This window comes from Bos mutus, chromosome 1, assembly GCF_027580195.1.
Source record: "Bos mutus isolate GX-2022 chromosome 1, NWIPB_WYAK_1.1, whole genome shotgun sequence".
Classification (NCBI taxonomy): Eukaryota; Metazoa; Chordata; class Mammalia; order Artiodactyla; family Bovidae; genus Bos; species Bos mutus.
Window position 1 is genome coordinate 64,808,387 of NC_091617.1, and position 25,857 is coordinate 64,834,243.

Sequence of the window (25,857 nt, forward strand, 5' to 3'; positions counted from 1 at the left end):
TTTGTTTTTTTTGTTTTTGTTTTTCTTTTTCCAGCTGCTTTAGGTGTAGAGTTAGGCTGTCTAGTCAATGCTTTTCTTGCTTCCTGAGGTATGATTGTGTCACCATAAACCTCCCTCTTAGAACTGCTTTTGCTGAGTCCCATAGATTTTGGGTCATTGTGTTTTCATTGTCATTTGTTTCTAGGAATCTTTTGATTTCTTTTCTTATTTCTTCAGTAATATTTTTGTTATTTAGTAATGTATTGTTTAATCTCCATGAATTTGGTGTTTTTGCTCTTTTTTTCCTGTAGTTGATATCTAGTCTCACAGCCTTGTGGTCAGAGAAGATACTTGATACAATTTCAGTTTTCTTAAATTTACTGAGGCTTGATTTGTGGCCCAAGATGTGGTCTATCCTGGAGAATGTTCCATGTGCACTTGAAAAGAAAGTGTATTCTTCTACAGAAAGTCCTGAAGATATCAGTTAGGTCCATTTGGTCTAATGTTTCATTTAAGGTTTGTGTTTCCTTATTGATTCTCTGTTTTGATGATCTGTCCATTGGTGAAAGTGGGGTGTTAAAGTCCCCTACTATTATTGTGTTGCTGTCAGTTTCTCCTCTTATGCCTGTTAGTGTTTGCCTTATGTATTGAGGTGCTCCTCTGTTGGGTGCATAGACATTTACAATTGTTATGTCTTCATGGATTGATCCCTTGATCATTATGTAGCGTCCTTCTTTGTTTCTTATGATATTCTTTATTTTAAAGTCTATTTTTTCTGAAATAAGGGTTGGCACTCCAGCTTTCTTTTGGTTTCCATTCGCATGGAATATCTTTTTCCATCCTTTTACTTTCAGTCTGTTTGTGTCTCTAGGTCTAAAGTGGGTCTCCTGTAGGCAGTGTATATATGAGTCTTATTTTTGTATCCATTCAGTCAGTCTGTATCTTTTGGCTGGTGCATTTATTCCATTAATATTTGAGGTAATTATTGATATATATGTTTCTATTGGCATTTTCTTGATTGTTTTGTTTTTGTAGGTCTTTCTTTTGTGTTTACTGGCTATGTAAGTGCCTTTCGTATTGTTGCAGGCTGGTTTGGTGGTGCTGAATTCTCTTAACTTCTGCTTGTCTGTAAAGCTTTTGATTTCTGCATCAATTTTGAATGAGATCTTTTCTGGGTATAGTCATTGTAGTTGTGGGTTTTTCTGTTTCAGTACTTTAAATATATCCTGCCATTTCCTTCTAGCCTGTAGAGTTTCTGCTGAAAGATCTGCTGTTAATCATATGGTTTTCCCCTTGTATGTTATTTGTTGCTTTTCTCTTGCTGCTTTTAATATTCTTCCTTTGTCCTTAATCTTTGTTAGCTTGATTAATATGAGTCTCAACGTGTTTCTCCTTGGGTTTAACCTGTAGGGGATTCTCTGCACTACTTGGACTTGATTGACTATTTCCTTTCCCATTTGGGGGAAGTTTTCAACTATAGTTTCTTCAAAAATTTTCTTAGTGCCTTTCTTTTTCTTTTCTTTCTCTGGGACCCCTATAACTCGAATGTTGGTGCATTGAATATTGTCCCAAATATTGTCTGAGACTTTCCTCAATTCTTTTCATTCCTTCCCTTTTATTCTGCTCTTCTACAGTTATTTCCAATATTCTATCCTCCAGCTTACTTATCCATTCCTCTGCCTCAGTTATTCTGCTATTGGTTCCTTTTAGAGTATTTTTAATTTCAGTAATTGTGTTATTCATCTCTGTTTGTTTTTTCTTTATTTCTTCTGTGTCCTTGGTGATTGTATTAACTGTTAAATGCTTCTTACATTTTCTCTATTCTATTTTCAAGTCTTCAGAGCATCTTTACTGTCATTATTCTGAATTATGTTTATTGCCCTCCAAGTCCCTGATTTGCCTGGTTTGGGCCCACCTGTGAAGATGTGTCCCTGTGCATGGGAACTCCTATTTCAGGGCTTCCTCCCTCCTTTGGGGCACAAGCTGCCCAGAAGTTCTCTGTCTTTTCCATTTTTATGTCTCCTTGCTCTCTCATTTTAGGGAGCTTAACCTGTCCCCCTGGAAGCCTGGGTCTTTTGCTGTTGCCTAGAGGTTGCTTTGTAGGAGTTGTTCCATATCTTGATGAGTTTTTGATGTATTTGTGGGGAGGCTGGTGATCTCCACATCTTACTCCTCCACCATCTTCCGTCTCCCAGAATTTTTAATTTAAAAAATTTTTCGGAGACTTTAAAATTATAGTTGATTTACAGTATTATATTAATTTTAAGTCTACAGTATAGTGATTCAGTATTTTTTTATAGATGATGCTCCATTAAAAAATATTGCAAGGTAATAACACTAATTCCCTCTTCTATATAATATTTCCTTGTTGCTTATCTATTTTATACATAGTAATTTGTATCTCTTAATCCCGTGTCTCTAATTTGCCCCTCCTACCTTCCCTATCCGCCCATTGTAATCACTAGTTTGTTTCCTATGAGTCTGTTTCTACTTTACTGTATACATTTGTTTGTATTATTTTTTTAAGATTCCACATAAAAGTGATAACATACAATATTTGTCTTTCTCTATGTCACTAAGCATAATATTCTCTAGATCCAGACACATTGCTACAAGTGGCAAAATTTCACTCTTTATATCTGAGTAATATTCCATTGTGTCTGTGTGTGTGTATCACATCTTCTTTATTAGTTCATCTGTTGATGGACACTTGGGTTGCTTTCATTTCTTGGCTATTGTAAATAGTGCTACTATGAAGATTGAGGTGTGTATATCTTTTCAAATTAGTGGTTTGCATTTTTTTTTTTTTTTGGATATATGCCCAGGAGTGGAATTTCTGGATCATATGGTAGTTGTATTCTTAATTTTTTGAGAAATTTCCATACTGTTTTCCATAGTGGCTGCACTCTGAGAGTGTCTTTATTTCTTCACACTTGGAGCATCTTTTCTTCAGACATACAAATCTAGGTTGATGAGGTTTTTTTTTTTTTCCTATCAGCACTTTGTTTCACTCCACTTTAGTTTTTTCTTGCATGGTTTATGATGAGACGTCTACTCTAATTATTATCCTTTTTTCTCTATAAGTGTTTAGATAAGGAGCTTTCCCTCCACCCCTGGATTTATTCAAGATTTTCTCTTTGTTGTTGGTTTTTTGCAGTTAGTGTATGGTATACGTAAGTGTAGATTTTGTATATTTTTGCCTCCCAGGTGTCTCTAAGCTTCCTGGATCTGTTATTTGATGTTTGTCTTTAATTTGGGGAAGTTCTTAGCCATTTTTGCTTCAAAGACTTCTATTCAATTCTCTCTTCTGGTCTTCCATTTATATGTATGTTGCACCTTCTGAAACTATCCCAGAGTTCCTGGGTATTCTCCTCTTGCCTCTTTTTTTTTTTTTCTTCTTGTATATAAGTTTTGAAAGATTCTAATAACCTGTGTTCAAGTTCATTGATTGTTAACTTGACCATGTTGACTAAGTCATCAAAATGCATTCTTTATTTTCTTTACAATGGGTTTCGTATCTAACATTTCCATTTGAAATGTTGTTGTTTTTTATCTCTTTGCTTGCATTACCTATCTTTCATATCCTTTACTGTCTCTTCTAGAGCACTTAAAATATTAATCATGGTTATTTAAAATTTCTTAGCTAAATATATTATTTTTGTCACATCTGAGCCTGGTTCTGATGTTCCTTTGTCTCTTCATATGTTTTCTCTTGCTTTTTAGCATGCCTTGTAATTTTTTGTTGAAAGTTTGACGTGTATGTTGGGTAATAGTACTTGAGGTTCGGTTCAGTTCATTCACTCAGTTGTGTCCAACTCTTCGTGACCCCATGAACCACAGCACGCCAGGCCTCCCTGTCCATCACCAACTCCCAGAGTTTACCCAAAATCATGTCCATTGAGTTGGTGATGCCATCCAACCATCTCATCCTCTGTCATCCCCTTCTCCTCCTGCCCTCAATCTTTCCCAGCATCAGGGTCTTTTGAAATGAGTCAGCCCTTCGCGTCAGGTGGCCAAAGTATTGGAGTTTCAGTACTTGAGGTATGCTGCTGCTGCTGTTTCAGTCGTGTCCGCTGTGTGACCCCATAGACGGGAGCCCACCAGGCTTCCCCGTCCCTGGGATTCTCCAGGCACTGGAGTGGGTTGCCATTTCCTTCTCCAATGCATGAAAGTGAAAAGTCAAAGTGAAGTCGCGCAGTCGTGTCTGACTCTAGCTACCCCATGGACTGCAGCCTACCAGGCTCCACCGTCCATGGGATTTTCTAGGCAAAAGAACTGGAGTGGGGTGCCATTGCCTTCTCTGACTTGAGGTATATAGGCCTTTAAAAAAATTACTTATTTGGCTGCATAGGGTCTTAGTCATGGCACATGGGATCTAGTTCCCTGACCAGGGATCAAACCCAGGCCCCCTGTTTTGAGAGTGCAGAGTCTTAGCCACTGGACCACCAAGGAATTCCCTAGATAGGCCTTTAATGTCAGGTTTTATGTTGACACAATAAGAAGTTAGGCTGTATCGATGTTTGCTGTGGCTGTGGGTACCAGAAGCTTCAGATTTTTCTAGTGTCCTTGATTTTGTCTCCCTTGTTTTTTGGTTTCCCTAAGAACTCCTTCTTATATAGAAATTTTGAAGTTGTAGTTTGTTCCAAGATTTCACGTCTCTTCTGGGTCCAATAAAATTGATTTTCCATTTGTCAGCACTTTCTCATGTATTTTTATTTTTAACCATTAAGTTCTGAGCATTTAAAAATTCATTCTAAATACTAGTCTTTTGTTGGATGTGTGATTTGTAAATATTTTCTCCAGTCTGTAGCTTCTATTTTGATGCTCATAAAAGATTCTTTTGTATAGAAGATGTTTTATACTTTGATGAAGCACAATTTATTAGTTCTGTCATTATGGATCACTCACTTTTAGATCAAATCTGTGAACTTACTACTTCATCCAAGATCCCAAGGATTTTCTCCTGTTTTGATAGAGTTTTATATTTTACATGTAAATATAAATGTATGGTCTTCTTCAAGTTAGTTTTTGTATAATGTTTGAAGTTTAGGTAGAGATTCAATTTTGTCTCAGAAGATATCCAGTTCTTTAGTACTATTTGTTGACCTTCTTTCATTGAATTGCCTTCCAAATTTGTCAAAAGTCATTTGGACCTATTAAATGGGTTTATTTTTCTGTGTTTTTTATTCTGTTGCATTGGTATATCTTTTTGCTGCTGCTGCTGCTAAGTCGCTTCAGTCGTGTCCAGCTCTATGTGACCCCATAGATGGCAGCCCACCAGGCTCCCCTGTCCCTGGGATTCTCCAGGCAAGAACACTGGAGTGGGTTGCCATTTCCTTCTCCAATGTGTGAAAGTGAAAAGTGAAAGCGAAGTCGCTCAGTCGTGTCCAACTCTTAGCGACCCCATGGACTGCAGCCCACCAGGCTCCTCCATCCATGGAATTTTCCAGGGAAGAGTACTGGAGTAGGGTGCCATTGCCTTCTCCAGGTCTATCTTTTTATCCCTCTGCAAATACAACACAGTCTTATTTACTGTAGATAAATATGGTCTTAAAATTGGGTAGGCGGTTTCCTCCCACTTCATTCTTCTTTTGCACAATTGCTTTAGTTATTCTTGTTCCTTTGCCTTTTGATATAAATTTTAAAATAAGCATGTCAACAAAATCTACAAAAATACTTTGCCAGAGTTTTATAAAAATGTAAACTGATGTTTTTTTACAATGTTGAGTATTAAAATTCATGAACACAATTTGTTTACTTATATCTTTTCTTTCATCTGGGTTTTGTAGATTTTAGCACTCGAGTTCTGTAATTGTTTTTAGATTTATATCTCAGTGTATCATATTTTGAGTGATTTTAAGTGGTGTTGCATTTCAGTTTTCAGCTTCTACATGTTCATTGCTTGTAGATAGAAATACAACTGAGTTTTGTATGTTTATCTTGTATGCTGCAACATTACTGAACTTATTAACTCTATGAGTTTCTTTGCAGATTTCTTAGGATTTTCTATGTTGACCAGCATATTATCTGCAAACAGGGAAGTTTTATGCATTACATGCCTTTATTTCTTTTTCTTGCTTTCTTGCATTGGCTGGAACTTCCTCAAACTATGTTTAAGAAGAAGGATGAGAAGGATGAGAAAAGCCATGCTGTCTTGTTCTTGATCTTTAGGGAGGAAAGCATTCATTATTTCACTACTAAACATGTTCTTGTAGGCTTTGGGAAGCTGATCTTTATGAAGTTGAGAGAGTACTCTCTAATACTATTTTTGCTGTTAATGTGAATGAGTGTTGAATTTTGTCAAATCTATTTCTGCATCAATTGATACGATCATGTTATCTATCTCTTTTAAACTGTTATATGATGAATTACATTGGCTGATTTCCCAATATTGAGTTAGCCTTGCATTCCTGGAATAAGCCTCTGTTGGTCTTTTTATATATTGCTGTATTCTATTGGATAATCTTTTGTTAAGGACTTTTACACCAGTATCCATGAGGATTATTGGTGCATAGTTTTCTCCCTCTTCCCAGCTTCAATAAATTAAAATGACAAGTAAAACTTACTTACGGTTTTCTTTATTATATTGTCCTCACTCGATTTCACTTTCAGGTAATCCTGTCTTTATAGAATGACTTGGAAAGTTTTCCCTCTTGTATTTTCTGGAAGAGATTGTTACAGTTGGTGATAGTTTTTCTTTAAGTATTCGATAGAATTCTCTTCTGAAACCACATGGGGCTAAAGATTTCTTTTCTGGAAGTTTAAAAATTATAAATTAAAATTTGTTAGTAGTTATAGGGACTAATCTGTCTACTTCAGATTTGAGGAATTGCTCTGATTTTTGCTTTTTTGAGGAATTAGTTCACTTAATAAGTTGTCAGATATACTTTGTAAAATTGTTACTATCATATTTAACTTTGTATAATCTACACTAATATTCCTTTTTGATTCCTAATATTGGTAAATTGTCTTTCCTATCTTTTTTTCTTGTCAGTTTTGCCAGAGATTTTTCTGTTTTATTGAACTTTTCAAGGAATTGCTTTTTGTTTCATTGATTATGAATTACACAGTTGGCTTTAGTTATTCTTGTTCCTTTGCCTTTCATATAAATTTTAAATAAGCATGTCAACAGAATCTATAAAAATACTATGCCAGAGTTTTATAAAAATATAAATTGACATTTTTACAATGTTGAGTATTAAAATTCATGAACACACTTTGTTTACTTATATCTTTCATCTGTGTTTTGTAGATTTTAGCACTCAAGTTCTAGAATTGTTTTTAAATTTATACCTTAGCTTTATATCTCCATTGTTTTACTGTTTTCAATTTCATAATTTCTGCTCTTTTATTATTATTTTTTGTCTACTTGGTTTGGATTTCTTTTGCTCTTATTTTTCTAGGTTCTGTAGAGTGGGAGATTAGACACTGATTTGAAACTTTTTCCTTTTTTGTAACATAAATATTCAGTGCTATAAATTCCCTTTTGGTGTTGCTTTAGGAAAAGTTTCAAGTCAATATCTAAGCTCTCACCTGTTTTGATATATTGCATTTCCAGTGTCATTCACTTCAGTGTATTTTTTGAATTCACTTGTGATGACTTCTTAGGCCCATGGATTACACATATGTTGCTTAGTTCTAAATGTTTGGAGATTTTTCCTGTTATCGTTCTTCTGTTGATTTCTTGTTTGATTCCATTGTGTTTAGATAACACATTCTATATGACCTGAATTATGTTATTTACTGAGGTTTGTTTTTTAACCCAGGATCTCATCTGTCTTAGTATATGTTTTTTTGTGACTTCTAGGATAGCATGTCTATTTTGCTGTTGTTTGGTAGATTAATCTATAAATGTTGATTACTTCCTGTTGGCTCATGGCTATATTGAGTTCTTTTGTATCCTTACTGATTTTCTAGAGACAGGTATTGAAGTCTCCTACTAGAATCATAAATTCTTTTTTTCTTTTCAGTTTTATCAGTTTTTGCTTCATGTATTTTGCAACCTGTTGTTTGATGTATGCACACACATTTGGGATTGTTATTTCTTCCTGGTGGACTGATATTTTATCTTTACATTATGTCTCTCTAGTTATTTTCTTGCCTCAGAACTCTTTATAATTTGATATTATATAACTTATTCTTCTTTCTTTTGATTAATGTTTGTGCGGTATAGCTTGTCCTTCTTGTTAGCTCAATATAAGTAAAGTTTCTTGTAGACAGTGTATAGTTGGGTTGTTTTTTTTTTTAAACTCAGTCTGTCAATCTGTGTATTTTATTTGGTGTTTATATTTTCTGTAATTGATACCTCAGGACTTAAGATCTCATTTTATTTTTTGTAGTCTGCTTGTTGGAGAAAATCTCTCTATTTTTCACTTGGTATTTTTTCTCTTGCTGTTCTGTTTTTAATTTTTTTTCAGAATTTCATTTATTTATCTTTATTTTTTAGTGTTTCTTTGTATCACTTCCTTTCTTTAGAGGTTGCTGTAGGTGCTTCATTATATGTAAACAAATTATCACAGTCTTTTGCTTTTGCATTTTCACAGTTTGAATGAAGTATAAAGACCAATTTTTTTTATTTCCCTGTATTTCCCTCATTTATAATAAATTTTCCTTCTCTATATTTAGAACCAAATCGGACTGTGTTATAATTTTTTTCCAATTGTCAAACATAATTTAGGGAATTCAAGAGAATGAAAATACATTATACTTACTCATATTTTTACTTTTTGTTATTTTTATTCACACTTGATATTCAGATATTCCTTTTTTATCATTCATTTTTCTTAAGTAAATTCCCTTTAACTATTCTCTTTGAGTTGATATTTTAGTGACAATTTCTTGGTTTTCCTTCATTTTTAATAAAACTAGAAATATATCTGGTGTGGATAGAATTCTGGGTTGACAGTTCTTTTCTTTATACCCTTGAGCAATGCTCTACTTCCTTTTGGCTCCCTGTTTTCTGATGAGAAATCTACTATCATTGGAATGTTCCCCCTGTAAGTGTTGTTTTCTCTTGCCACCTTCAAGATTTTTTTCTTTTCTTTTTTAGTTTTCAGATGTTTGGTTATGATCTGTCTTGGTTTTATTTCTTTGGGTTTATCCTTTTGGGTTTTGGGTTTTTTTTCAGTTTTATGAATCCTTTGTTTTGACTTTTACCAATTTTGGAAAGGTTTTAAACATTTTTGGACTACTTTTTCAGTCCCATCCTTTCCTTCTGGGAAACTGATAACATGATTTTTAGATCTTTTGTTTTTGTCCCACAGGTCTTTGAGTCTCTGATTTTTTTTTTACATCTACTTTCTGCTTTACAGATTGGATAAATGTTTTATATTTGAGTTCACTGACTCTTTCTTCTGTTTCCTCCATTCTGCTGTTCAGTTTATCTGTAGGTTTAAATATATTCTTTTTTAAAAGTATTTTCTTTATTGTACTTTTCAGTAGTGAAATTTGTATTTGGTTCTTCTTTATACTCCCGTTTCTTTGCTGATGCTTTCTACTTTTTTCATTTTATTTTATTCATAATTGTTCCATTTTTACGATACCTCCTTTTAAATATTTATCAGTAAATTCTAACATCTGTATCATCTTCACATTGGTAGCTATTTTTCATACATTCCCGTTGAAATTTTTCTTTCTTTTTTTTTGATATGCATAATTTTTTATTTCAAACTGAACATTTCCAGTATAATATTCTGATACCCTAAGCCTTGTTTAAACCTTTGATTTTGGGTGGGTTGTTTTGACATTGTTTAGCAGCAGAAGCGCAGGTATTCTCTAATTGCTATCTGGTGAGAATAGAAGTTTAGGTTCCCTAGTTGGCCTTCACTAACACCTTAGTGAGATAGGGAGAGGCATCTTACTGGGGTGGAGTATGGCTTCCATTATACTTCTACTTTAATCACCCTGACCAGACCTGTGACTCATTCTCACTCTCCCAACATGGCTTCCAATAACTTGCTTCTCTCATTTGGAAATTGAAATATTCTAGATACAAAATGTTAATTCTGTCACTGTAGAAGAATGAGAATAAGCTTCCCAGAATTGCATTTGTGAAAAAACCATTTATTATTAAAAAACCATTAAAAAACCATTTATTATTCCCTATGGGAATGCAAAGATTTGACTTATTTTTAAAATTTGACTTACTTGTTTTCCAACTAATTATGAACAATAAAATTCAGTGAATTTTTTTACTATCTGGTTAATTAAAGACCTTTAAGACAATGAAATTCAAATTTTCACTAATTAGTTTTATCTCTTGTATTATAATTCTAGCTAGATACAGGCTGTCCAAAGTTATTTTTTTCTTAAACAAATTTTGATTCCTTATTTTTGCTTTTATATGATTTTAGGTTTTCAACTAAAACTCCTAAATATCAACCTTTGGCTTCAGATGCTGAGAGAATACTGTCTGTCTCTTTCCTCTGTTATTGGGTTTTTTTTTTTTTTTTTTTTTTTTAAACTTTACAATATTGTATTAGTTTTGCCAAATATCGAAATGAATCCGCCACAGGTATACATGTGTTATTGGGGTTTTTATTATCATCATTATTATAACCGTCATGAGCTGTTTCAGGGGTACTACATCACGTTATCCCTTCTACAAGGTGGCATTCCTACTACTAACTAGGTAGTTTATGTTCTTATCCTAAAATTTGAAGAGTAAGTAAGCAGCAGTCATTCAGCCACAGAACTACATTTCTTAAAATGCAGTTCATGAATTTTATCAGAATCATCTAGAGGAGTGCTACCTAAACTTTCATGTGTGTGTGACTCACTTGGGGGGGGTCTTCACAAAATGCCATTTCCAATTCTGGGGTTGTGCCTGACACTCTGAATTTCTGCTAAGTTCCGGGTGACATTCATGCTGCTGGTCTATAGACTTCATGTTGAGTAGCAAAATATTTATTAAAATATCAGTCATATGTTCCTCCCCAGGTCCATGGATTCAGTTTGTGTGACTGGAATCTGGGATATGCATTTTAGTGAGACATTTATCTGTACTAAAAATATAAAGTTGTTATAATTTCATGGTTCTTAACTGTAATTGTGCATCAAAGCCACCCAGAAAGAGTTTTAAAGTAGTAATCCTAGATATTACTCCAGAACTACTGAATTGTCATTCCCTGTTATTTGTATTTTTAATATGCAGAATCATACATCTGACTCTGAGTATAACCAAGTTGTAAAGAATGATTATAAATATTTTAGAAGAAACAGGAGCCAGAGTCATCATGCTTGATACTAGAAGTTTCACCTGGAATATAGATTAAAAGCTTCCTTGGTAGCTCAGATGGTAAAGTGTCTGCCTGCAATGCGGGAGACCTGGGTTCGATCCCTGGGTTGGGAAGACCCCCTGGAAAAGGAAGTGGCAACCCACTCCAGTACTTTTGCCTGGAAAATCCCATGGACGGAGGAGCCTCGTAGGCTACAGTCCATGGGGTTGCAAAGAGTCAGACACAACTGAGCAGCTTCACTGTAGATTAAAAAAATTAGACTAAAATTGAGCTACATTAGAATTTAGGGGGAAAACATTACAAGGTTGAAATCTTCCACTGTTTTATACAACATAATTTTTATAATTTTAAGCCATTTTCTTTTTAAATGTATATTTTTGGTTTGTGTATTGAGAGTGTTTCTCAAACTAGGATCTGTGGGCATAGTTTGGGGTTGTGAATTATCCATAGTAATTTCTGATTGTAATATTTTTGTTTTATAATTAGACTAATGGAAATATTCTGAATGATTTGAATAAACCATTTTATGCAAAAATGCTGTCATACAATTTAATATTTGAAGTTATATTTGCATTTTATGGTTGTGTTGGCATCAAGTAGTATCGTTTTAATTGTTATGGGTTATGTGTCATGTATTCATGCCAAATAATTATAAAATTATGTGATGGTGTACTGTGGAACAGAATTCAAAGGTACTAAGTGGTAAGAGAGAAGCACAGAGTAAGTGTAGACTCACCAAATTGAAAACAACCTGTGTAGACAGAATCATCCATATTGTGAGGTTTTTTAAGTTTTAAAAAAATTTCTCACTCATGTAAATTAATGTCATTTGAATTCTAACTTTAGTTTTATTCATATTTTTATTTTTGTGTATATAAGAGCCATAAGTATGAGGAATTTATATCTTATTTTTATATTTGGTTTAAGAAGTTGTAACAGTAAATCAGAAGTGAGGAGCAGCAAAAAATTTTTTAAAGATCTGTATATTATTCAATCTTGGGAAGTGTGTATTTTGTTTATTTAATATGCGTATGTAACAAATCGGAGAAGGCAATGGCACCCCACTCCAGTACTCTTGCCTGGAGACTCCCTTGGACAGGGCAGCCTGGTAAGCTGCAGTCCATGGGGTCGCTAAGAGTTGGACATGACTGAGCGACTTCACTTTCACTTTTCATTTTCATGCATTGGAGAAGGAAATGGCAACCCACTCCAGTGTTCTTGCATGGAGAATCCCAGGGACGGGAGAGCCTGGTGGGCTGCCGTCTATGGGGTTGTGTCTATGGGGTCGCTAAGAGTCAGACACGACTGAAGCGACTTAGCAGCAGCAGCATGTAACAAATATGTGAAATGAAAGAGTTCTTTGACCTTTAATGACCCAATCCACATACTGTACACTTTTCTACTATAGCTTTCCTTGATTTCTGGAAATTCCTCTGGAATTAATTTCATACTTGAATTAATTTCATAATTGAGTGAAATCCTCCTTCCTTTGAACTCTTTATAGCAATTAACACATTTTACTTTTGTTTTTCTTACTTGTCAACTTGTCTTATCTCTGTTGTTAGATGTTATTAATATATTTTTAAAGGAAAAAGAATAAGTATGTTGTAATCAAGAGAGGACTTTTTATAAAGAATTGTACAGTGAAGGCCACATACATGGATAAATGAAAGGAATACTGTGGATATCTTAAGTGATTTACTGTGAAAGAATGATAGTAAATATGGATATAGGAACAATATTATTTTTTCAAGGTCCATATATAATAGAAAATCATCTTGCAGGTGGTGGTGGTAGTAAATAAATTATCAATGAAAATGCTATTATTAAGTACAATAAGTTAAGTCCTGTAGTACTATTGATTAGTCACTTATAGGGTGGATAGCCATTCCCTTCTCCAGGGTATCAAATACACAGCACAAATATAATCATGTATTCTCCTTCACTTATGTCCATCATCTTAAGTAAATCACATTACTTTTTCTTTTTTTTAATTTTAAGAGTTTATTTGAGCAAAAATCAATTTGAATTGGGCAGTGCCAATAGAAGTGATTAGGAGTGCTCACAGATAGCTAGGGGCAAGGCTTTTATAGATAAGACCTGAAAGTAAATCAAGGAATTATTGAATTGGCTATAGCTTAAGTAGCTGCTTTATTTAGGAAAGTGTAGTTGGCTCTTTGTAAGTGATTGTCCTTAAATTTCAATTTCTTTTTTTTTTTCCCTTGCAGTTTTACTGTGATAAAATGGATATACGGCGCTGTCTTAAAGTATACACTGTAATGACTATTTACATGCATCATGAAATGATAATTACAATAAAGAGTGAACAGTGATTCAGTATTTCTATATATAATGATCACCACAATACTTTTAGTTATTTACTGTCACGGTACAAAGATATTACATTACTGACTACATTTCATCCCTATGACTCATTTATTTTGTAGCTAGAAGTTTGTACCTCTTCACTTCCTTCACCTATTTCTCTCATCTTCCCACTTCCCTCTTCCAGCAACAACCTGTTTGTTCTCTGTATATAACTATTTGTTTTGTTATGTTCATTTGATTTGTTTTTAAGATACCACACTTAAGTGAAATCATATAATAGGTGTATTTCTGCCTGACTTGTTTCACGTAACAAAAGATCCATCCATATTGTCACAAATAGCAAGATTTTATTCATTTAGTAACTGAGTAGTTTTCCATTGTATATGTATATATCACATTTCCTTTATCCATTCATGTATTGGTGGGCACTTATGTTGCTCCTATATCTTTGCTATTGTCAGTAATGCATCAGTGAACATAGGGATGCATATGTCTTTTCAAATTAGTGATTTTATTGGGTTCAGATTAATTCTGGAATTCTTTCTTGTTTAACCACTACTCATCAGTTGGACATTAGACATAAGATGAAACACTTTTGTCATAAAGGGTCTAGTTTCTTATCAATCAGAATGAGGAATACAGTACTGTGGTTCAAGGAATATTTATAATTCTCTTTGGAACTTCTTCATGTATTCTATTGATCTTGTACATAATGTAAAGTCTGTATTGGAATTTTGCCACTTGGTTCAGGTCTCATTACTTAGACTTTTCTCCTTAACCATGTAAATGACTATACAACCTTTAAGCTAGCTCCTTTTCTGCCCAAAACTCCTGTATTTATGTCTATTTTAATGGGATTAGCATTTTTTTTTTTTTCTTTCTTTCTTTTGGTTCAGAAAGTTCAGTTCAGTTGATCAGTCATGTCCAACTCTTTGCAACCCCACGGACTGCAACACGTCAGGCTTCCATGTCCATCACCAACTCTCAGAGCTTGCTCAAATTCATGTCTATCGAGTCAGTGATGCCATCCAGCCATCTCATCCTCTGTTGTCCCCTTCTCCTCCTACCTTCTATCTTTCCCAGCATCAGGGTCTTTTCAAATGAGTCAGTTCTTTGCATCAGGTGGCCAAAGTATTCGAGTTTCAGCTTCAGCATCAGTCCTTCCAATGAATATTCAGGACTGATTTCCTTTAGGATGGACTGGTTAGGTCTCTTTGCAGTCCAAGGGACTCCCAAGAGTTCAAAAGCATCAATTCTTCAGCACTTAGCTTTTTTTATAGTCCAACTCTCATATCCATACACAACTAATAGAAAAACTATAGCTTTGACCAGATGGAACTTTGTCAGCAAAGTAATGTCTCTGCTTTTTAATATGCTGTCTAGGTTGATCATAGCATTTCTTCCAAGGAGCAAGCATCATCATCTGCAGTGATTTTGGAGCTGAAAAAAATAAAGTCAGCCACTGTTTCCACTGTTTCCCCATCTGTTTGCTATGAAGTGATGGGACTGGATGCCGTGATCTTAGTTTTTTGAATGTTGAGTTATAAGCCGGCTTTTTCACTCTCCTCTTTCACTTTCATCAAGAGGCTCTTTAGTTCGTCTTCGCTTTCTGCCATGAGGGTGGCATCATCTGCATATCTGAGGTTATTGATATTTCTCCCGGCAATCTTGATTCCAGCTTGTGCTTCTTCCAGCCCAGCGTTTCTCATGATGTACTCTACATATAAGTTAAATAAGCAGCGTGACAATATACAGCCTTGACGTACTCCTTTCCCAATTTAGAACCAGTCTGTTATTCCATGTCTGTTTCTAATTGTTGCTTCTTGACCTGCATACAGATTTCTCAGGAGGCAGGTAAGGTGGTCTGGTAATCCCATTTCTTGAAGAATTTTCCACGGTTTGTTGTGACCTACACAGTCAAAGGCTTTGGCACAATCAATAAAACTGAAGTAGATGTTTTTCTGGTATTCTCTTGCTTTTTTGATGACAACAGATGTTGGCAATTTGATCTCTGGTTCCTCTGCCTTTTCTAAATCTAGCTTGAACATATGGAATTTCATGGTTCATGTAATGTTGAAGCCTGAGCATTGCTTTGCTAGCATGTGAGATGAGTACAATTGTGTAGTAGTTTGAACATTCTTTGGCATTGCCTTTCTTGGGGATTGGAATGAAGGACTGACCTTTTCCAGTCCTTTGGCCATTGCTGAGTTTTCCAAATTTGCTGGCATATTGAGTGCAGCACTTTCACAGCAGCAACCTTTAGAATTTGAAATAGCTCAACTGGAATTCCTTCACCTCCACTAGCTTTGTTGGTAATAATGCTTCCTAAGGCCCACTTGACTTTGCATTCCAGAATGTCTGGCTCTGTGTGAGTGATCACACTATCATAGTTATCTGGATCACGAGGATTTTTTTTTTTTACAGTTCTTCTGTGTATTCTTGCCACCTCTTCATAATATCTTCTGCTTCTGTTAGGTTCATATCATTTCTGTCCTTTATTGCACCCATCTCTGCATGAAATGTTCCCTTATTATCTCTAATTTTCTTGAAGAGATCTCTAGTCTTTCTCATTCTGTTGTTTTCCTCTATTTCTTTGCATTGATTACTGAGGAAGGCTTTCTTATCTCTCCTTGCAGTTCTTTGAACTCTGCATTCAAATGGGTATATCTTTCCTTTTCTCCTTTGCCTTTCACTTCTCTTCTTTTCTCAGCTATATGTAAGGCCTCCTCAGACAACCATTTTGCCTTTTTGCATTTCTTTTTCTTGGGGATGGTCTTGATCACTGCCTCCTGTACAGTGTCCTGAACCTCTGTCCATAGTTCTTCAGGCACTCTATCAGATCTGATCCCTTGAATCTGTCACTTCCACTGTTTAATTGTAAGGGATTTGATTATTGATTATTTAGAAAGGGTGATCATAAATCCTTTTTAAAATGAGCTTCCTCTTTCTACATAGATTGAATTGAAAATTGATTGTCTATTGACTAGAAACATGACTATTAAGTTATTTCCTGTAAAACTTTATTTGGCAACAGCACTTCTGGACTTTAGGTTTAAACAAAATTGTTTAATATCATATATGTTATATTTTAATTAGATTATCAACTAACTCTGTAAATGTGTATGTAATAACAAGAGTTCTAGTTTTTGAATTTAGTGTGCTGGGTGCCTTCGGCAGGATATTTTTGAATACATAGTTTGGGCTTCGCAGGTGACGCAATTGTAAAGAACCTGCCTGGCCAATGCAGGGAGATGCAAGACACATGGGTTTGATCCCTAGGTCAGGAAGATCCACTAGAGGAGGAAATGGCAACCCACTCCAGTGTTCTTGCCTGGAAAATCCCATGGACTGAGGAGCCTGGCAGGCTATATTTAGCCCATGGGCTTGCAAAGAGTTGGACATGACTGAGCATGCACACACACAAGGGTGTACAGAAAGTCAGTGAACCAGATTGAAAATATAAATTTAACATGCTGCATGTTCAATTACTAAAGAGGTACAAGATGAAATCCTTCTTGGAATTTATCATTCACTTTCATTTTTTTTTCCATAGTGGTCTGTCTGCTTAACATCAGAATTCTGTTTTTCTCTTCTAACAGTTTGCCAGCTCCTTTTCTAAATAAATTCTAGGAAATATTATGGTTTAATAACAAGTTCTGGCAAGAAGATAACTGTGAACTTATCCCTCATGTCTTTTTAAAAGTCGTTAAGGAGCATAAGTAGGCCAAACTAGAAAAAGTGATGATACTGTGAATAGAAGACTAATAAATACCCAGATTTCATATATAGGAGTCATGGTTGCTCTGGCTGTGGAACAAGTTCCCAGAATTGGTCAGAAAGCCCATTGTGAAGATAAAGGCAGGACAAAAAAATAAAGAAATAGTATAATGGATCTCTAACCTTACAAGTTTTCTTTATACTATTTAAATGCCAAGCATCAGGAAAAAAGTAAATAATTTATTGCTTAATGTAGACAAAGCTACAGTCTCTCTGAGAACTCTGAAAATTATGTTTCATATATACCTAATTTTTATTTCAAGTGACATTATTATAAAAATCCAAACATAGCTTTGTAGAAATGCAGTAATTTTTCAACCAGACAGTAATGGATTTGAATCCCAGTTTTGCCACTTATTAGCTGTCAGTCCTAGGCAAGTAGAAGTACAAATTCTTGACCTCAGTTTCCTCTTTGTAAAGAAAAGTTGTATATATGTCTTGAAGTGCTATTTTCAGAATTAGAAATAATATATGTCAGTGTCCATATCAGACACTTATTTAATAGTGATTGCCTTATCATTATTATTTTTAATGACATAATCTTGTCATTTACCCTATAAACTCTGCTAATAATTAAGTGCTACTGAGTATATAGTAAATTTTATTGTTTATATAGCTATCACTGTAAAAAGTGTAAAGAAAATTTAATGCTGACCAGATATAAAACTTAGATATTTTAATTGTAATTTTCTTTCTTTCAGAATTACTTACTGTCATCTACCTTTCCAGAGTAAATGGCTCTATGTTGGAACAGAAAGAGGAAATACACATATTGTAAATATTGAATCTTTCATTCTTTCTGGATATGTTATCATGTGGAACAAGGCAATTGAACTGTAAGTTTGAACTTGAATACCACTGTATTTGGATTAAATATTTTTTAGAGTTATATAGTACATATATATATCAAATTCCAGAGTTATTTGAAACATCAGTAGCTAATTTATGATGAATTTGAGTGAAATGTTCATCTAAAATAATTGAAAACTATAAAGTCTTTTAAAAATAGATATTGAAGTATTAACAGATGCTGATTTTAGCCTTTACAAATATTATAAATTATCAAGGGCTACTATGTATGCAAGCTCTGTGGTAAAATAGTAAGGCTTATTCTAAAAGGTATACATGAAAATCATGTCATTTCTTTATAGTCAGTATAGCCACTTCCAGTGGGAATGGCAAGAGGATTGTTACCACATATAGTTTAATTTAAAATAATCATGGTCAGTTCACGTGTTTTTAAATACTGATAGCTTATTCTTTTGGAGAAGGCAATGGCAACCCACTCCAGTACTCTTGCCTGGAAAATCTCATGGCTGGAGGAGCCTGGTAGGCTGCAGTCCATGGGGTCGCGAAGGACACGACTGAGCGACTTCACTTTCACTTTTTCCTTTCATGCATTGGAGAAGGAAATGGCAACCCACTCCAGTGTTCTTGCCTGGAGAATCCCAGGGACGGGGGAGCCTGGTGGGCTGCTGTCTATGGGGTCACACAGAGTCCAACACGACTGATACGACTTAGCAGCAGCAGCAGCAGCTTATTCTTTGCTTGCCCCAGTAACATATTTTTCTGGGTTCTAATTGTGATATATACAGCTTTTTGGATACATGGCTGATGGCTATTACCATTTTCACTTTGGCACTGATATTTACGTTTCTGCACATGTAAAATGTGAAATCCCTCCGAAGTGAAACTTTATGGAATTTCAAGCCATCTTTTGTAGTATATATACAAACAATTCTCCTTGTCAGTGTGTTAGTTTGGAAAACTATTTTTCTTTAATAAATATTTATGCTCTGTACATCCAGGTCCTTAATAAGGTACGTTTGACTTGAGGTTGACTCATTCGCTCTCTTACATATACATATTCTAAGTTATATAATTGTTTTTCTCTAAAACTCTGATTAAAACAGCCTGTTTTCATGAAATTTGACTTTGGTTTTCATAATAAATCTACTATTCCGTATTCCCAATATTTCAATGTACATGTATATTGCTTGATAAGAAGGGGATATTAGTAGTTGTATTCTTATTACAATTATCCATTTGTATTGTGTCCTAATGAGTCTTTTTTTAAATTAATGGTAACTCTTCCTCATTAGAATAAGAATAGCTTCAGGGCAGAATTCTTTGTTTGTTGGTCATTTTTTTTTTCATGTTTGTCTTATTTTGGTGATTTCCACAGAGCAGCTACTAAATAACTAATGACATTAGTGAAAATTAGTATGATAAATAGATACACAGTGCTGTTGACTTAAAGCTTTCATTTATAATTATGATTGGTATGAGATTTTTGTTCATATATATTTTAATATTTTATGTATATATTTTTAAAAACATTTGTCCTATAGACAGTTATGTGTTTCTCAAAAAGTATTTATTTTTTCAGCTATTTGGGAAAGGCTTTCCCCCCTATAATCTTAAGTCTATAAAAGCATTACACAATGCTCAGCTTAATACTTGTTTTCATAATGTTTTGGGATACTGATAGACACAAGTAAACCCGAGAGATAGAGGTTTTATACAAATTTACTATTAGTTACAAATAGTAATAGATTTGTGTTCAGTCCAATGCTGTTAAAGTAATTAAGAAGTATTTTTTTGTAAACAGATCAAATATTTCACCATTCTTACAGTGTTATTTCTATATTCATTTACTTAACAAATCCTTTTCATCATTCAGATTAATACTACCTGAACTATGACTTATACCCATATGTATTTACATAGTCTATATACTTTATATTTTCTGAACTAATGAAAATTTTAAAATGTATGTTATAAAGGAGGATAAAACTAGGAGAAATTAAAGAAATAAAATAAGGCATTTTTATTTTTCATAATATCTTATACGTGTGATTCTGAATAGAATCTCCCATTTATATAAATATAGTGTTTTATGAAGTTGTATGTACCTCTGAAAATAACCTTGAAATATCCTCAAGAAATTATTAGTAGCTACCTTATCTCCTTTTTATTGCTTTATTTAGATCAGATTTCCAAAAGTGTGTTCCATGGTAATATAGTCCCACTGAGATAGATATAATTTTAAATCCCAACTTCCAACTTCCCGAACAGTCTTTTAATTGCTGTCTGCCTCTTGAGATACATTAGGAAATGCAAACCACTTAGTAATATGTGTTAAGAGTTTGGGACAGTAATAAAATATGTATTTAATTAAGAAGAGTCATTTTATAATTAGAACTTTACACAAATTTTAACAGGACATTTTAAGTGTGAGAAATGCAGAATTATCTTTAAGATGTGAGATTTTCTATTTTAAGTTCTTGAAATACTTTTCATTCAGTGTTTTGTCTTTTTAGCTTGTTTGTGTTTTCAGTGAAGTCTCCCAATTGTAATTGTAGGCAGTTCTCATAATTATAAATTGTTCGTGTTCCCATAGTGTATATGTTAGTTATTTGGAAACTGGAGGCCATTTTTGTGATGTCTGTAGAAACAATAATGTCTATAGAAAATAGTCTTTATAATGTCTTTATAAAATAGTAGTATAACAAAGTGACATTAAAAAATTTAATTGGAAAATATATTCCAGGTTATAGCAAAGAGATAGGTGTTTCTGCAGAGCAGTCCCGCTTAAAAAAAAAAAGGAGGGGGGGACCTATTTTTCCTACATGTGATTAAAAATTTGAACATGAAGTTTAGAACTAAATAATAAATATAAGGCTTACAGTCTTCAAATATATTTTCTGAGCACTATGATACGCTAGCTCCTGCTGCTGCTGCTGCTGCTAAGTCGCTTCAGTCATGTCTGACTCTGTGCGACCCCATAGACGGCGGCAGCCCACTAGGCTGCCCCGTCCTTGGGATTCTCCAGGCAAGAACACTGGAGTGGGTTACCATTTCCTTCTCCAATGCATGCAAGTGAAAAGTGAAAGTGAAGTCGCACAACTAGAAACCAGTATAAACTAGGAAGACATAATTTCTCTCTTCTTGGAGATTCCAGTGTAATAAAGGTGAGATTAAGTAAAAAGGCAATTACACTATATTGGAAATATAATGTTGCAATTTTGTAAGAAGGATGCCTAATATAGATGTGAGGTCTCAGAGAAGTATCTGTGAAGGAAGTTACCATCCATGAGATCTGAAGGATGAGTCTCAGTTAGATGAGTGGAGAATCAGCTCGGGGAGAGGGTTTCCAAGGGAGGAAACAGAAATGTTAAAGGATAGAGTGTGAGAGAGGTTTTGTTCCATGAAGAGAAATTTTAAGGATTTTTGTTAGTTGGGAATGGCTAGGAGAAAGGATGGCAAGAGATAAAGCTGAGAAGATAGTAAAGATACATAGTATGAAAGTCTTATAAGCCAATTTGAGCATTTAGACTTCATCTAAGGTCAGGAGCTAGGTTTTGAAGGGTTTTAAGAGAAAAATTCACTTGACCAAACTTGCACTTAAAAAGTCTACTCTGAATGCAGGCATGGAGAAATCACTGAAAAGAGAAAAGACTGTGTTCTTGGCAAAAATTATGGAGCATTTAGGAGTGAAGATAAGCTGACACATTAAAGAAATAGTTAGAAGACAGAAGAGGCAATACTTGGGTCTTGTGGGAAGATGTAAGAATAATAGAGAATTGAGTGAGTATTTGGCTTAACTATGTAGACAAAGGTGTCATTTAGTGAAAGAAAGCAGGAGATTAAGTAGGTTGGGAGTAAAATAATGAGCTCAATTTTAGGTGGGTTGAGTTGTGTGTATTTTTAAGTTATTCAAATGGAATTGGTATGGGAGAATGGAAGGATGTGGGGTATATGGAATATATCAGAATATTTTATATGTATATTCTGAACCTAATAACATCAGAATTTACATAGACATTGGAACTATGAGAATATATGAGATTGTACATGGAGAATGTATATAAATGAAGTAGCAATCTTGTAGACAATGAACCAGTTTTGACTCATGGGTATGTTTTGTTTGCCCATCAAAGTATTTAAGTATATTCTGAATTATTAGTTTCCAGTATTTAAGAACTAGTAGAATAGAGATGAAAAATTGAATTTCCAGCTTTTCATGAAAACAATTCCTAATGAAACAATCCCAGTCTAGTATTCGTGCATGACAGTCAGTAATCAACTGAAACTAACAACTTCCCTTTTGTAGGTGGGTAGTGTGTTATCATTCCCATATGGGCTTCCCTGGTGGCTCAGGAGGTTAAGAATCTGCCTGCAATGCAGGAGACTCAGGTTCGATCCCTGGGTCGGGAAGATCCCCTGGAGAAGGGCATGGCAACCCATTCCAGTATTCTTATATAGAGGATCCCATGGACGGAGGATCCTGGTGGGCTACAGCCTGTGGGATCTCAAAGAGTTGGATATGACTGAACGACTAACACATTCACATTCAATGTGCTATCCAGTTTGGCACAGTTCTTATTCAGCCTATTGAACTCATTTACAATACCTACCTGGCTCCTGTGGTCTCTTGAATTCATGATCATATATAATATGGGAATACATTTCAGTCTAGAATAGAATACAAAGGAATACCAGTATTTAAGATATGGGAAGAGAAAGTCCACAAAAGAAACTATCACGAAGCCATTGTGATGAATGGGAGGAAGAGAAATAAATAGGGATTTTAGAATTACTGGGCATTGTTTAGATGACTGTCCCATTAATTTAAGTTCATTGATAATTCTATCTAAAACAATTTTTATGAGATTTACAGAATCCATAGTACACAACTGCTTTTTAAAGTAGTTTCTAATGGCCATAATTTTTGCAAAGAATGCTTGGTAGTTTTTGAAAATTCAATGTTGGTGAGAAAAGTCAGAAAAAAATACATCAAAATATTAATAGTCATGTAGAGAAATGAGAGTTTTCCTTTTAACTTCTGTTATCTTCTAACTTTCAGGGTTCTTTTATTTTTTACAATTAAAAAAAAATCTCTTCTATAGCCTGAAAAAGTTATTACAAATAACTTTAACTCTAGATTTTTTTCTAAACTTAAGTGTTTTATAGAGTCTGATAAGTTAGTCTTGCATATGGTCTAACTTGCATATGGTCAGATTTGCAGTGTTGATTTGCATATCATGTCTCTAAGAAGTTCTGTAAAAGAAAAACAAAATATTGAACTTTAAATCAGACTTTCCCAAACTTTTTTTGATATAGAACACTCTTTATGTGAAACACCTTATATATTCACTAGTTTATCATGGAGTACACTTTGGTACTTGTTGTTCCAATCAAACACAAGAGGCATAGGAATTTTGATTTATTGGATATTATTAGTTACCAAAAGATAATTGAAGGACATTGTCTTTTATCAGAGGCCTTTATACTGTAATAAAGCAGTGCACTTACATGTGAATGATATATTACATATAAATATAGGAGAACTGCAAAAAACTATATAAACTTTTCATGAAGCCGTTTCTTCCTGAACATATCCTAGAATGCAAGTAGTAACTCTAGTATCGAATTATTCCAATGATTTATAACAAACTTAATACATACTATTTATTAAGTACTATGTTTTGGTATTACGTTAAGTGTTGTATGTGTATTCTAATCCTCACTGTTATTCAGTAGGTCCACTGCTATCATCTCCATTTTTAAGTGAAAAAATTTAGAATAAAACCACTGATAAGATATATAATAAATATGTATTTATTAATAATTCTTTGAGTTACTCTAGGGAGTTGTATCTGGGGAACCTGGAGTTACATAATTTGTCACTTTTGTCTGACTCCAAAGGATTTCTAAAATTTAAATTTTCTTGTTTTGTGCAGAATATTTGATGGTTTTCACCTGTGCCTAAGAAATAAATTATAACTATGTCAAGTATACTTATAATAGGGTTAATCTAGCACAATTAGTTCATTGAAGACAGGATGTGGAAAAATGAGCAATCATCTATGTCGTATCAGTTCATGTCATATTTAATTCACAATAATCATACTCAGTGGTGGTATCTGTTAAGGTAGGAAACATTAAAAACATGCCAAATTTTGGAATAGGATAAATTTAAAGTCAGATTAGCAGAGCAAAGATCCTTTTAACAGTATGCTCTTAGGCTGTTATTGATTATCCTAGTTAACCAGATAAATGAGACATAACCAGTGAAGTAGGTTTCCCCAATTTCTCAGATTTTTGTAAGATAGCTATCACTGGCAAGAGTCTATTTGTAGATCAAAGGAGCCCCTGTACTACCCTTTAGAAGCAAAATCAGAAATTTCTTGTCAAAGGAAATTTTAAATTTGATATGTACTTTGCAGTTTAGTTGAAACAGGTTTACAGCATTACCCTTGTGGTTATATAAGTCCTTTTGTCTGTATAAGTACAACTTCATTCTTAAATTTTAAGAGAAGCAGATCTAGCAACACACAGATAAGCATATAAGATAATGAAGAATGCCATTGTTTTGTGGATCAATGTTCTTAAACCAGATTTTTAAAAATAGTCCTACTTTAATAGAGTTAGTAGGGAAAAGAAAAATAGTCTTAAAGAAAAACAACCAAGAGCTCAAATTAGTTTATGCTAAGCTCCAGAATATTGGGAGTATATTTCACTGTAATCTTAATTCCTTTATTTCAGTCTCTAATGGTAAAGTGTTTTAATGTCTTTTTAAAGTGACTCTCTTGAATTGATTTAACAGATCCACAAAGACTCATCCAGGTCCAGTTGTGCATTTAAGTGATAGTCCAAGAGATGAAGGGAAAGTGAGTATTACAATACCATTATTCTTGAATTTATTTTTCTTATTCTTGAATAAAGGTGTTTCTTACTGTTATTTTATATGTAACATCTAGTACAATGCATTCAGTGTAATCTAAAATTAAAACATGTTGAATGAATGAATGAGCAAATGAATGAATGTATTATTTACACTAATAATGGTTCCAAATTGAATTATTAGTTTCACCTAGAGTTAAGTTGATATTTAATTATAAAATTTTGAGAAAGGCATATAACACATGTGCTGTGTTGTGCTAAGTCACTTCAGTCATGTCCAACTCTTTGCAACCCCGTGGACCATAGCCTAGCAGGCTTCTGTGTCTCTGGGATTCTCCAGGCAAGAATACTGGAGTGGGTTGCCGTTCCTCCCCCAGAGGATCTTCCTGACCTCGGGATTGAACCCGGGTCTCTTATGTCTCCTGTACTGGCAGGTGGGTTCTTTACTACTAGTGGCAGAATTTTGAGGAAGGCATATAACATATTGAACAATTTTAATTATCAAGTATTTTATGCTTAAAGTTAAAAATATTATCAATATCATTGGCCCATGATATTCAGTAATGGTAAAGGTAAACAGCAATATTAAGTAATCATAAATTAGCCAATCTTAATTTTATAAATAGATAATAATGTAGAAAATGTTCTCAGATTGCAGAAATAATATTTAATAATTTCCATTATTCATAATTTTCTTTTAATGATTTGACCTTGGGTCAGGAAGATTCCATGGAGGGAAGACATGGCAACACAACAGTATTCTTGCCTGGAGAATCCCATGGACAGAGAAGCCTGGCAGGCTACAGTCCATAGGGTTGTAAAGACTCAAACACAACTGAGCAACTGA

The 25,857-nt window shown here is 34.1% G+C and overlaps 1 protein-coding gene across 3 annotated transcripts in view; it reads left to right on the forward strand.

The window, feature by feature from the left end:
• Nucleotides 1-25,857, forward strand: part of STXBP5L (syntaxin binding protein 5L) — a 338,367-nt gene that overhangs the window by 110,706 nt on the left and 201,804 nt on the right. For all 3 annotated transcript variants that reach the window (XM_070369985.1, XM_070369991.1, XM_070369994.1), the window contains exons 6-7: nt 18,023-18,157; nt 24,934-24,997. In XM_070369985.1, the coding sequence (XP_070226086.1) occupies nt 18,023-18,157; nt 24,934-24,997 (199 nt within the window). The remainder of the gene's footprint in view (nt 1-18,022; nt 18,158-24,933; nt 24,998-25,857) is intronic.